Source organism: Hyperolius riggenbachi, chromosome 10 (genome assembly GCF_040937935.1).
Source record: "Hyperolius riggenbachi isolate aHypRig1 chromosome 10, aHypRig1.pri, whole genome shotgun sequence".
NCBI classification, from domain to species: domain Eukaryota; kingdom Metazoa; phylum Chordata; class Amphibia; order Anura; family Hyperoliidae; genus Hyperolius; species Hyperolius riggenbachi.
This window is the reverse complement of record NC_090655.1, coordinates 187,997,511-188,010,118: the sequence shown is the minus strand read 5'-3', so window position 1 is coordinate 188,010,118 and position 12,608 is coordinate 187,997,511. Positions and strand designations below refer to the sequence as shown.

The 12,608-nt window shown below is 42.1% G+C and overlaps 1 protein-coding gene across 11 annotated transcripts in view; it reads left to right on the top strand.

The window, feature by feature from the left end:
• Window positions 1–12,608, top strand: part of KCNMA1 (potassium calcium-activated channel subfamily M alpha 1) — a 759,662-nt gene that overhangs the window by 297,602 nt on the left and 449,452 nt on the right. For all 11 annotated transcript variants that reach the window (XM_068255423.1, XM_068255413.1, XM_068255414.1 and 8 more), the window contains exon 3: window positions 8,333–8,394. In XM_068255423.1, the coding sequence (XP_068111524.1) occupies window positions 8,333–8,394 (62 nt within the window). The remainder of the gene's footprint in view (window positions 1–8,332; window positions 8,395–12,608) is intronic.

Below are 12,608 nucleotides of genomic sequence, written 5' to 3'. Positions count from 1 at the left end.
TCATTAAAAATAATGTATATATACAGTATATATACAGTAATAGCTGTGCTTAGTCCACAAAAATGAAATAAACCAATCAAAATTAGTTACTTGTGCTGCTTCAATAAAGCAGTCCTCGTATTTTTAAGGTCAGATATACATATCTGATTGTGACTGTATATATGATGTGTACACAGGAATCTCTTATATATACTAAATAACATCTATGCTGTAAGAATAAAGCCTGATGTGTAGCTGTGTCACTAATAGAGATGGTCAACGAGATGGAAATAATTCTGCATTGATGCTGATTTATGCAAATGTATGCACTCCCTTTGCTCATGAAATCAAATAATTTGATATGTTATTAAAATTTGGTTTGGTGACTACAAATTAAAGGGTAACTGAGACGGATGAAAAGTAAAGTTTTATACATACCTGGGGCTTCCTCCAGCCCCCTTCAGGCTAATCAGTCCCTCGCTGTCCTCCACCACCCGGATCTTCTGCTATGAGTCCTTGTAATTCAGCCAGTCAGCGCTGTCCAGCCGCATGCAGCTCCCACAGCCAGGAACGTTCTGCACCTGCGCAATAGTGCTACACAGGTGTAGTATGCTCCTGGCGGCGGAGTGTGTGCATGCGCACTACGCTTGACTGGCTCAAGTACCTGGACTCATAGCAGAAGATCCAGGTGGTGGAGGAGGACAACGAGGGACTGATTATCCTGAAGGCGGCTGGAGGAAGCCCCAGGTATGTATAAAACTTGAATTTAATCTGCCTCAGGTTTACTTTGTTACACAGTAGTACTATACTCTACATATGCACTCCCCACAGAGCTGCAGGGAATCCACTGAGAATGCTGTGCACATTGAACACAGAGGTGTTGTCTGTTTACAATCTCCTCCTTCCCCTGCCGAGTACTTGCACATCATTCTTACATGTACCCACGCTTACATTGCCTAGGGCCTGATAGATGTTCTTTGTTCCGGTTTGTACCTTTTACAAGTACTCTTACCAAGGACTAGTTTTAGTCTAAAGGGAATAAATATAGTAGTCTACATATCCTTCTCACTTCAGTTGTCTTGTAAAATTCCTAAGCGTTGGCAGTTAAGAGACGAATTTCATGTTACATACTTTTAATCAACAAAATTGTAATATGCAAATTAGAGGAGTCGGAGTCGTGGAGTCGGAGTCGGTGGAATCCTAAACTGAGGAGTCGGAGTCGGTGGATTTTTGGACCGACTCCACAGCCCTGGTAATAAGCCTTGAAAAAGTTAACAATAAGATGAAATCAAGATTATATTTTACATTCCTTTATATTGCTGTTTGCCAGGTTTACCTTGGCTACATCTACTATCAAATAGGTGTTTAAGTTCCCATCTGCAACTGCTACCTGGAGCTTTCTGATAAATTCACTCCTTGGCCTTGTGTCCGGTTGATGAAATTTCATACACTGGTTGATTTCAGTCTTCAATTGATCGATCGATTTGATCAAATCGTTCGATCAGACATTGATTGCCGCTCGATTGGTCAATTGATTGATTTGCGGCCGATTTCAATCAATTTCGATCGATTTGATCTATCTGACATGATGGAAAATCTAGCCTGCAGCAGATCGATGGCCCATAGAGTTGCATTGGATCTAATGGTCCAATATTGCATTTAGATCGATTTTCAATAGATTGCCAATAGATTTCATTCTGAAATCCATTGGAATTCTGTTCCTAGTGTGTGGCACACATCAGATAGATTCCTGCCAGATTCAACTTGACGGGCATCTGACAGAAATCTATCTGATGGTCAAATCTACTGCAAATCTATCAGTGTATGGCCACCTTAACCTCTCATTTATCCATCTGAAGGCAATGCCTTCCAATAGCAGATCACTATAGGCAAGTCATAGTGTTTTTACATGGCGAGATCGGTTGTCCTGTGTCTTAAGACCCTAACATTTGCTTATTAACTATGCTGCAATGTCAAATGAAGAAAACTCTCAATAGTTAAAAAATCTAATGTTTCTGAAACAGTGTTTGCAGTCTTGCATGGAACAGCACAAAATAACTTTCTATATAAACCTGAACTTGAGCTAGTTGGACAAGCATGTAAAGCTCATATACAGTGGGATGTGAAAGTTTGGGCCACATTGTTAATCATCATCATTTTCCTGTATAAATTGTTGGTAGTTGCGATAAAAAATGTCAATTAAATATATCATATAGGAGACACACACAGTGATATTTGAGAAGTAAAATGAAGTTTATTGGATTTACAGAAAGTGCACAATAATTCTTTAAACAAAATTAGGCAGGTGCATAAATTTGGGAACTGTTGTCATTTTACTGATTACAAAACCTTTAGAACTAATTATTAGAACTCAAATTGGCTTGGTATGCACAGGTGAATCCAATTATGAGAAAGAGTATTTAAGTGGGTCAATTGATAGTTTCCCTCCTCTTTTAATTTTCTCTGAAAAGTAGCAACATGGTGATCTCAAAACAACTCTCAAAGACAAACTCTCAAAGACAAAGATTGTTCACCAGTGTGGTTTAGGGGAAGGATACAGAAAGCCTCAGAGATTTTAGCTGATTGGTTCCACAGTTAGGAATATAATGAGGAAAGGAAGACCACAGGCTCAGTTCAAGTAAAGGCTCGAAGTGGCAGACCAAGAAAAATCTCACATAGACAGAAGTGATGCATGGTAAGAACAGTCAGAGTCAACCCACAGACCAGCACCAAACACCTACAACATCATCTTGCTGCAGATGGAGTCACTGTGCATCGTTCAACCATTTGGCGCACTTTACACAAGGAGATGCTGTATGCAAGAGTGATGCAGAGGAAGCATGTTCTCAGTCCAAAGCAAAAACAGAGCCGCTTGAGGTATGCTAAAGCACATTTGGACAAGCCAGCTTCATTTTTGTATAAGGTGCTGTGGACTGATGAAACTAAAATTGAGTTATTTTATCATAACGAGGGATGTTATGCATGGAGGAAAAAGAACGCAGCATTACAAGAAAAACACCTTCTACCTACAGTAAAATATGGTGGTGGTTCCATCATGCTGTGGGGCTGTGTGGTCATTGCAGGTACTGGGAATCCTGTCAAAGTTGAGAAACGCATGGATTCCACTCAGTATCAGCAGATTCTGGAGACCAATGTCCAGGAATTAGTGACAAAGCTGAAGCTGCACCGGGGTTGGATCTTTCAACAAGACAACGACCTTAAACACTGCTCAAAATCCACGAAGGCATTCATGCAGAGGAACAAGTACAACATTCCAGACCTGAATGAACTAGAGATGTTTTGTAAAGAGGAATGGTCTAAAATACATTCAACCAGAATCCAGACTCTCATTGGAACCTACACAAAGTGTTTAGAGGCTTTAATTTTTGCAAAAGGAGGATCTACTAAATATTAATATCATTTATTTTTTGTGGTGCCCAGATTTAGGCACCTGCCTAATTTTGTTTAGAGAATTATTGTGTACTTTCTGTAAATCCAATAAACTTCATTTCACTTCTCAAATATCACTGTGTGTGTCTCCTATATGATATATTTAACTGACATTTTTTATCGTAACCACCAAAAATGTATACAGGAAAATCATGACGATTAACAAGGTTACCCAAACTTTCGCATCCCACTGTATTGTATCAGAGGAAATATCTCCAGAGTTCATCAAATTTGAGATAAATGGCTACAAAGACAATCCCCTAACTGGGAACACGCCATGCATTATATTATTCTTCTACTTCCATAAAAGGTAGTGAATGATAGATTGGCTTTATCACTGACTGTTTGCCTCTTGACCCTACAGACTCAGAGACAATGATTCTTGTCGATCTCTGTGCATTACCAGTGTAACTGTGCATAAATGTTATTAGTGTATGCCATATACCAGTAGTTTTCAAGCAGTGTTTTATCTCCAGCTGCAAACTTTGCCCTTGAATATGTTGTTCATCAAAGATATATTATATTCCTATTTGTTATTCTACAACGCTATATATTAGGTGCATAAACATCTTTTACAATACAGATTTGAAAAAATAGTGCTTAAAGCAGAATCGATGCTGAATACATGTGCTTTCTGGTTGCTTGAGACTCAGTGTTACAAATAGGCCTAGCAAATACACTACTATACCCCCACTCTATATAAATACCATGAACTTGGTAGTAAATGTGAAAATACCATAATTGGAAGTATATTACCCATAGGGAAGCCATGGAACCCGTTCTTTAAACACAGCAGATCCCTCAAACAGCCTAAAGGTGCCCCTTAACGGTACAATTTTTCACCAAATGTGATCTTTCGATGCAATTTTAAGGATTGTAACTAATCGGAAGGCAAATATCGATTGTTCACATTTACTGAACGATTCTTTCTTCAAATGCGATCATAGAACCCAACTTTTGGATCGGTTTTATCCTATGTAGCAATAGACCAAAGAATCATTCACTATTGATTGCCATCATACATTTTCTTTATCATTTGAACATAAAAATTGCATTTGGTGAAAATTTTGTACCGTTTTTCGGCACCTTAAAGGACACCCGAGGTGAAAATAAACAAATTAAATAAACAATTGTATCTATCCTGCTTCTCCCACAAATGACTTTTTAAGATATTCCACAGTTTTATTTTATATTTAAATCTACTTTTTAAGTTTTTACTGTTTTATTGTTTTTGCTCAATGACACGTTCATTGAAGTATGCTAGAGCTAAAATCTATGAACTATTGACCCCTTTTATCTCTTTCCTGCTCTCAGAAGCCATTTTCTGTTAGGAAAGTGTTTTATAGGTGTAATTTCTTATCAGTGACGGTCACACTGTAGTCTGAACCAGTCCTGACTCAGACAGGAAGTGCCACTTACTTATGGTAGGAATTGTTTTACTTTATCAGGCAGAGAAAGAAAAAAAGGAATACAGCATAGTTATTAGTGTGCTTGGCGCTGTACATACACATGTCTATCTCATGATGTCACATGTCACCTCGGGTATCGTTTAAGAGGTTGACCTTCATCCATTATGAGTACTGCTGGCAATTTGTGCTGGTTGGTTGAGGCTTTTGGTTTGTTGACTCCTTGATATTCAGGACTCTACTGTACTGTATTAAATAAATATTATGTGATTGTGGTGATTCCAGGCAGTGTGGTACCTGCATGTATGTCATTGCAGTGACATTGTAATCCTGCAGGGTGTTGTCACCAAATGTTTATTCCATTGTAAAAGACATTTTTTCAGTCTTCAACAGGGATTGTTGGTAATATCTAACCTATTGAAAAGGTTTATAGTTTTGTTGCTGGTCATCTTTAATCAGTTTTACTACCTGAAAAAGGTTGGTTAAGCTACTGTAATAGATGTCGCTGTTCAATTTTTTTTTTGTAATAAATTTAGGTGAATAAACTGGTCCTTAGAATATATGGTCCCCCCAGGTCTTACTTTGAATAGTTCAATATGAGAAAAGCTTTTAGTTCTCCAGAACCTCTTGCTTGAGGTTGAGGATACAGTGATTGATTTTATAGAAAAATGAAATATACAGTATATTGATTGATTCTGTAGAAAGTTTGATACAAGTATAATTGGACATGATGGAAAAGTTCTATTATATTGATTTATTTAAGAAAGATTAAAAAAAATGTATTAATCTATGCATTGCCATCTCTCTGTTTTAATTTGCCTTTTGTATGAAATATCCATAAGATGCAAAGAACTCCAACTTGCAGGCAAATGTAATGCATATTGAATACAGCTTGTGTCTGGGACAATCAAACGTATTTCCTGCTGAATTGCCTGTGATCCAAAATAATTAAATCTCCTTGAACAATTCTGGTTTTGGTAGCAATCTGGCCTTGCAGTGATGGGTTCTCACCCTGGTTCAAATCCCTGGGAGGCCATTATCTGCATGTTTTCCCTTTGTCTGTGTGGGTTTCCTCCTACAGCCCAAATGCATACAAATAAGTTAATTGGCTTTTTCCTAAAATTGGCCCTAGACTACTATGGACATATGACTATAGTAGGAATTGAGCCCTTGTGAGGGACAGTTAGTAACAAGATTATGTAAAATGCTGCAGAAGATGTTGTTGCTATATAAATACTAAATAATAATACATTTTGGTACTGCAATAAATATTTAGCCTTCAATAGAACATTTTGTTTTCATAATGCATTCCTGAACAGATGGATGGCGTTATTAGGCATACAAAAGTAATTGGAAGCTAAAACTTTTGTATCAGGCTGCACAAAAACTGCTAACAAGACAATAGTGCTGCAACGTTCAAAAGGTCATTATTTCTTTGTTTAAGATAAATTAACCAGATTTTACTTCACAATAACATGGCTCCTGTTTCCACTTAAGAATTAGAATATATCACCTTTAATTGAAAACAAGAATTTGAGAAACTGGGAAACTTCAATTTACCAGTACACATATACAGTGGCTTGCAAAAGTATTCGACCCCCTTGAAGTTTTCCACATTTTGTCACATTACTGCCACAAACATGAATCAATTTTATTGGAATTCCACTTGAAAGACCAACACAAATTGTGAGAAGTGGAACGAAATCATACATGATTACAAACATTTTTTTTTTTTACAAATAAATACCTTCAAAGTGGGGTGTGCGTAATTATTCAGCCCCCTTTGGTCTGATTGCAGTCAGTTCCCCATGGACATTGCCTGATGAGTGCTAATGACTAAATAGAGTGCACCTGTGTGTAATCTAATGTCAGTACAAATACAGCTGCTCTGTAACGGCCTCAGAGGTTGTCTAAGAGAATATTGGGAGCAACAACACCATGAAGTCCAAAGAACACACCAGACAGGTCAGGGATCAAGTTATTGAGAAATTAAATGTAAAGCAAGCTTAGGCTACAAAAAGATTTCCAAAGCCTTGAACATCCCACGGAGCACTGTTCAAGCGATCATTCAGAAATGGAAGGAGTATGGCAAAACTGTAAACCTACCAAGACATGGCCATCCACCTAAACTCACAGGCCGAACAAGGAGAGCGCTGATCAGAAATGCAGTAAAGAGGCCCATAGGGACTCTGGACGAGCTGCAGACATCTACAGCTCAGGTGGGGGAATCTGTCCATAGGACAACTATTAGTCGTGCACTGCACAAAGTTGGCCTTTATGGAAGAGTGGCAAGAAGAAAGCCATTGTTAACAGAAAATCATAAGAAGTCCCGTTTGCAGTTTGCCACAAGCCATGTGGGGGACACAGCAAACATGTGGAAGAAGGTGCTCTGGTCAGATGAAACCAAAATGGAACTTTTTGGCCAAAATGCAAAACGCTATATGTGGCGGAAAACTAACACTGCACGTCCCTCTGAACACACCATCCCCACTGTCAAATATGGTGGTGGCAGCATCATGCTCTGGGGCTGCTTCTCTTCAGCAGGGACAGGGAAGCTGGTCAGAGTTGATGGGAAGATGGATCGAGCCAAATACAGGGCAATCTTGGAAGAAAACCTCTTGGAGTCTGCAAAAGACTTGAGACTGGGGCGGAGGTAGGAGCTGGTAGAGACATACCCTAAAAGACTGGCAGATGTAATTGCAGCAAAAGGTGGTTCTACAAAGTATTGACTCAAAGGGCTGAATAATTACGCACACCCCACTTTGCAGTTATTTAATTGTAAAAAATGTTTGAAATCATGTATGATGATCGTTCCACTTCTCACATGTACACCACTTTGTATTGGTCTTTTTCACATGGAATTCCAATAAAATTGATTCATGTTTGTGGTAATAATGTGACAAAATGTGGAAAACTTCAAGGGGGCCGAATACTTTTGCAAACCACTGTAATTATCTCATACGTTTATTTTCAGTTTCAGGTTTGCTTTAAATTGCTTTGCTAAGTGTCTTTGTTATTGTCACCTATCTATAGTGAAAACACTTAGAACAGCACTTTAATGCAGTAGTTTTCCATTATTTGTCACAATGTTTAGTGGGAGCTTATGTATTATGCTTTGTGTAATCGTATGTCTTTTCAGAAATGTTTATATTTGATGGAGATCATTTTAGTTTCTTAGATTTTGTAGTATTCCTGTACAGACATTAGGGCGTCACTACCATTGATTGTTTTGGGCAACATTCATGTACAGGCTTTACTTTATTGTATTTCATAGGAGCTGTGGTCCTTTGAATGTGGGTGTGGATTTCAAGATGTTAATGGTGCTTGTGTAGGCTTCATGCAATGTGTACAGCCTGTCTTGGGGGTCTAGTAATAGTGAATAGCTGAATACTGCAGCGAGAGATCCCAAAAAATTCCTGTAGGGATTTTTTTCATTGCGTAAATCTTCCTGTCTTACTATAACTAACACAAGTTTTCATTTTTTTTAATTACTGCAGGTAGTGACAGTGTTCGCTTTGAGCATCGGGGCCCTGGTAATATACTTCATTGATTCATCCAAGTAAGTATATCCTTCAACAGAATAATCTAAAACCTCTTTAATATTAAAAGAAATGTCAGTACTTACTTTTTAGCCTGTCGACCTACCAGCCTTTCAGCTAACAGCTGAGGGGAGAGAACTTTATCAGAAGAACACTAACCTCTCCTCTCCAATGCCTAACACTGCCTAACTCTCCTCTCATTTGCCTAATGCTAACCTCCCCTCTCCAATGCCTAATACTAACCTCTCTTCTCTGATGCCTAACACTTAACGCTTTTCTCGGATTCCCATCTAACCTCCTCTCTCTTGCGATGCCTAACCCTAACCTTTCTTCTCATGGCTGGATTTCAGGCAAGTCCACAAATGTCATGGCTTAGGGCACCAGTAAAGCAAGGGGCAGGCTGTGGGCAGCAGGGTGGCAGTAGCAGTTAGCCTGCCGCTGAACATTCATCCTACTACACAGAGTGTGTACAAAGCACTAACCTCTCCTATGCTTAACACTAATCTGTCCTCTTCAATGCCTAACATTAACTTTCTTCTCTCCTCTTCCTAATACTAACTTCTTTTCAGTCTAACACAAACCTCTCCTCTCCGATGCCTAACACTAACCTCTTCGATGCCTAAGACTAACCTTACCTCTCCAATGCCTACACTCCCCTGCTTAATACCATTCATGTATATGTAAAAAGGGCCTCAGGTAAAAAGAACGATAGTAAAATATAGGTAAAATAACCGATATTCTAATAGTTAATTCCAATAATAAAATATATGTAATCTTTACTCATATTTTACTATAACCTATCCTAATCTTATCCAAACACTAGCCCTCCTACTTGATACCTAACACTAAGAGATCACCTCCAAGGTGCCTATCCCCCTGGTGGTGTCTAACACTTAAAGGAGTCATCAGAGAGATTTACATAAAATAAGCGCTACTTACCGGGAGCTTCCTCCAGCCCCGAGCTCCCAGGATGTCCCTCGCCGCAGCTCTGCCCGCAGCCGTTTGCCGCAGGTCCACGGCAATGAGGTCAGAGCGACCTCCAGGTTGCTCTGTACTGCGCCTGCATGAGCGGTGCTGTCAATCACCGCCACGTGGGCCGGAGTGGACTGCGCAAGCTGAACTACTGCGCCTGCCCAGTCTGCTCCGACCTATGTGGCGGTGATTGACAGCGCCACTCACGCAGGCTCAGTACAGAGCGACCTGGAGGTCACTCTGACGTCATCGCCGGGGACCGGGACGGACCTGCGGCGAACGGCTGCGGGCAGAGCTGTGGCGAGGGACATCCTGGGAGCTTGGGGCTGGAGGAAGCCCCCAGTAAGTAGCGCTTATTTTATGTAAATCTCCCTGATGACTCCTTTAAGAACCCCCATCCTGGCACTGCCTAATCTTAAAACTCCATGGGTGGTGCCTAGTCTTAACCCCCCCCCCACACACACACACACCTAACACTAAGGACCCCCGTTGCCTAACCTTATTTGCCAATATTTTCATCACCATAGGTGGAAATGTTAATAGCCAAGATTAGCGTCTGTCATCGGCAGATTGCAGCTACAAATAGAGAAGTACTCGTCATTTATAGCCACAATTTGCATAGTAGGTGGAGCCGGCACCAGCTTATCATGGCTATTAACAATACCGTTAGGGTGACACTGTTTTTACCAGGGGGCGCCTTTGGCACATTTTGTATCTGCTTCGCATTAACTTCCCTTCTTCCATGCATATCACTAATCTCCACACTCTCATGCCAAACACTAATCCCCCTCTCCGATGTCTATCATTAACCGGCTCGGGACCGCTGAAGTAAGAATCTACACCACACTTGCACTGTCTAACTCTGATGCGGAGTAGATTCTACGCCACTATTTTCTGCAGTCACGAGATGCTCCCTGTGGCTGCAGATTTGGCTGTGATGTGACAGCCAAGCTTTCTCCTATGGGTATAAAGCCAGTTTCATTGGCTCCTTACCAGATGATCACTGTGAGCCTAATATAGTGATTACAGCCAGCATAATGAAAAAAAGGCGATAGAGGCAGCGGAGGACGGCGGCGTGGTAGCGATCCAGGTTTATGGGGCTGGAGGAAGCCCCAGGTATGTATACATTTTTTTTCATTTTTTAGAGATCGTTCCTCTCTGGTTTCCTTTAAACAATACCAGTCGCCTAGCTGTTCTGCAGATGTATTTGGCTACAGTAGTGTCTGAATAACACCAGAAACAAGCATGCAGCTAATCTTGTCAGATCTGACAATAATGTCAGAGACTCCTGATATGCTGCATGCTTGTTCAGGGTATATGGCTACCCTCACATCCTCTCCTCTGACCTCCCCACCATCATCCTTGGGGATTTCAATATTCCCATCGATGAAGCCCAGAGCTCCGCTGTGACACGGCTACTCACCATTGCCAACTCACTTGGACTAGTACAATACGCCAACACCCCCACTCACACTGCAGGTCACACTCTCGACCTTATATTCACTAAATCCACCACCATTGCAGACTTTGACATCACACCCTTGCCACCCTCAGACCATCACCTTCTCACCTTCAATCTCCTCACGGAAGGCACCTCCAAATTACCCACCCACCCACCTGGTCGATGAGACCTACGCAAGCTCAACCCTAGTGTCCTTACTGACCCCCTCCATGCCCTCTCCTCCACTCTCCCCACCCTAACCTGTCATAATCTTGCTGCAGCTCAGTATCGCCAAACTCTCTCATCAGCCCTAGAGAAAGCTGCTCCACCAATATTTCGCCGCAACTGACCCCCTAACCCCCAGCCCTAGCGCACTACCCATACTCGCAACCTCCAGAGGAAAACACGCGCCACTGAATGGAAATGGAGAAAAACTAGACTTAACCAGGATTTCCTACAGTACAAGACCAACCTGCTGCAGTTCCACACTGCCCTTGCTCATGCGAAGCAGGAATACTTTACTAAGCTCATCGGAGCACAAGCTTCCAACGCCCGGCGTCTTTTTGCCACTTTCAACTCCCTGCTTAAACCCACCCCCCACCCTCCGTTTCCTCCCTCTCTGCCACAGATTTAGCCACCCACTTCACCAACAAAATTGTCTCCATCCGCCAGGAAATATCCAATCTCCAATCTTCACCTCCCACCTTCTCCCAACCAGCTCCTCCTCCACCCTATCCTCCCCTCACATCCTTCACTCCTACTACCACCAAGGAAGTCAACCATCTACTGCAGACTTCCCATACCACTACTTCCCCCCTTGACTTCATCCCTTCTGATTTACTCCAGCCTCACTTCACGGAATTGGCCCCAGTCCTCAATACCCTGTTCAACCTCTCCCTATTCACAGGCACCTTCCCCTCAGACTTCAAGCAGGCCACTGTACTACCCCTTCTCAAGAAACCCTCCCTCGACCCCTCGCTACCCTCCAACTACCGTCCTATCTCCCTCCTCCCCTTTGCCTCAAAACTCCTTGAGCGTCTGGTTCACAAACGCCTGACCCAGTACCTCAATGCCAACTCACTGCTAGACCCACTGCAATCTGGATTTCGGCCTGCCCACTCAACCAAAACTGCTCTCACCAAAGTGGTCAACGACCTTGCCTTAGCTAAAGCTGAAGGTAAATACTCCATTTTCTTCCTCCTTGACCTTTCAGCAGCTTTTGACACAGTAGATCATCCCCTACTCCTCCAGTCCCTCCAGTCCTTGGGCATTCACAATCTCGCCCTGTCCTGGCTTTCATCCTACCTCTCCAACCGCTCCTTCACGACCGCCTTCAATGAGTCCTCGTCCACCCCCAAAGACCTCTTGGTGGGAGTCCCCCAAGGCTCGGTCCCTGGCCCCCTACTGTTCACCCTATACACATCCTCCATTAGCAAGGTTATCTCCTCCATGGGTTTTAACTATCATCTGTATGCAGATGACACCCAGATCTACCTCCACACCCTTGACATATCCACCACTACCATGGACAAGGTCTCCTCCTGCCTATCAGCCATCTCCTCCTGGATGTCCGCTAGGTTCCTGAAACTAAATCTAGACAAAACTGAATTTATGATCTTCCCACCCCGGCCATCTACGAACCTCCCAGATGTGCATGTCACTGTTAACCACACTACCATTCACCCTACCTCTCAAGCCCGCTGTCTGGGTGTCACCCTGGACTCCGCACTCTCCTTCACTTCCCACATCCAAAACCTCACAAAGTCCTGCAACTTCCACCTTCGTAACATCTGTAAGATTCGCCCTTTCCTGACCTCTGCC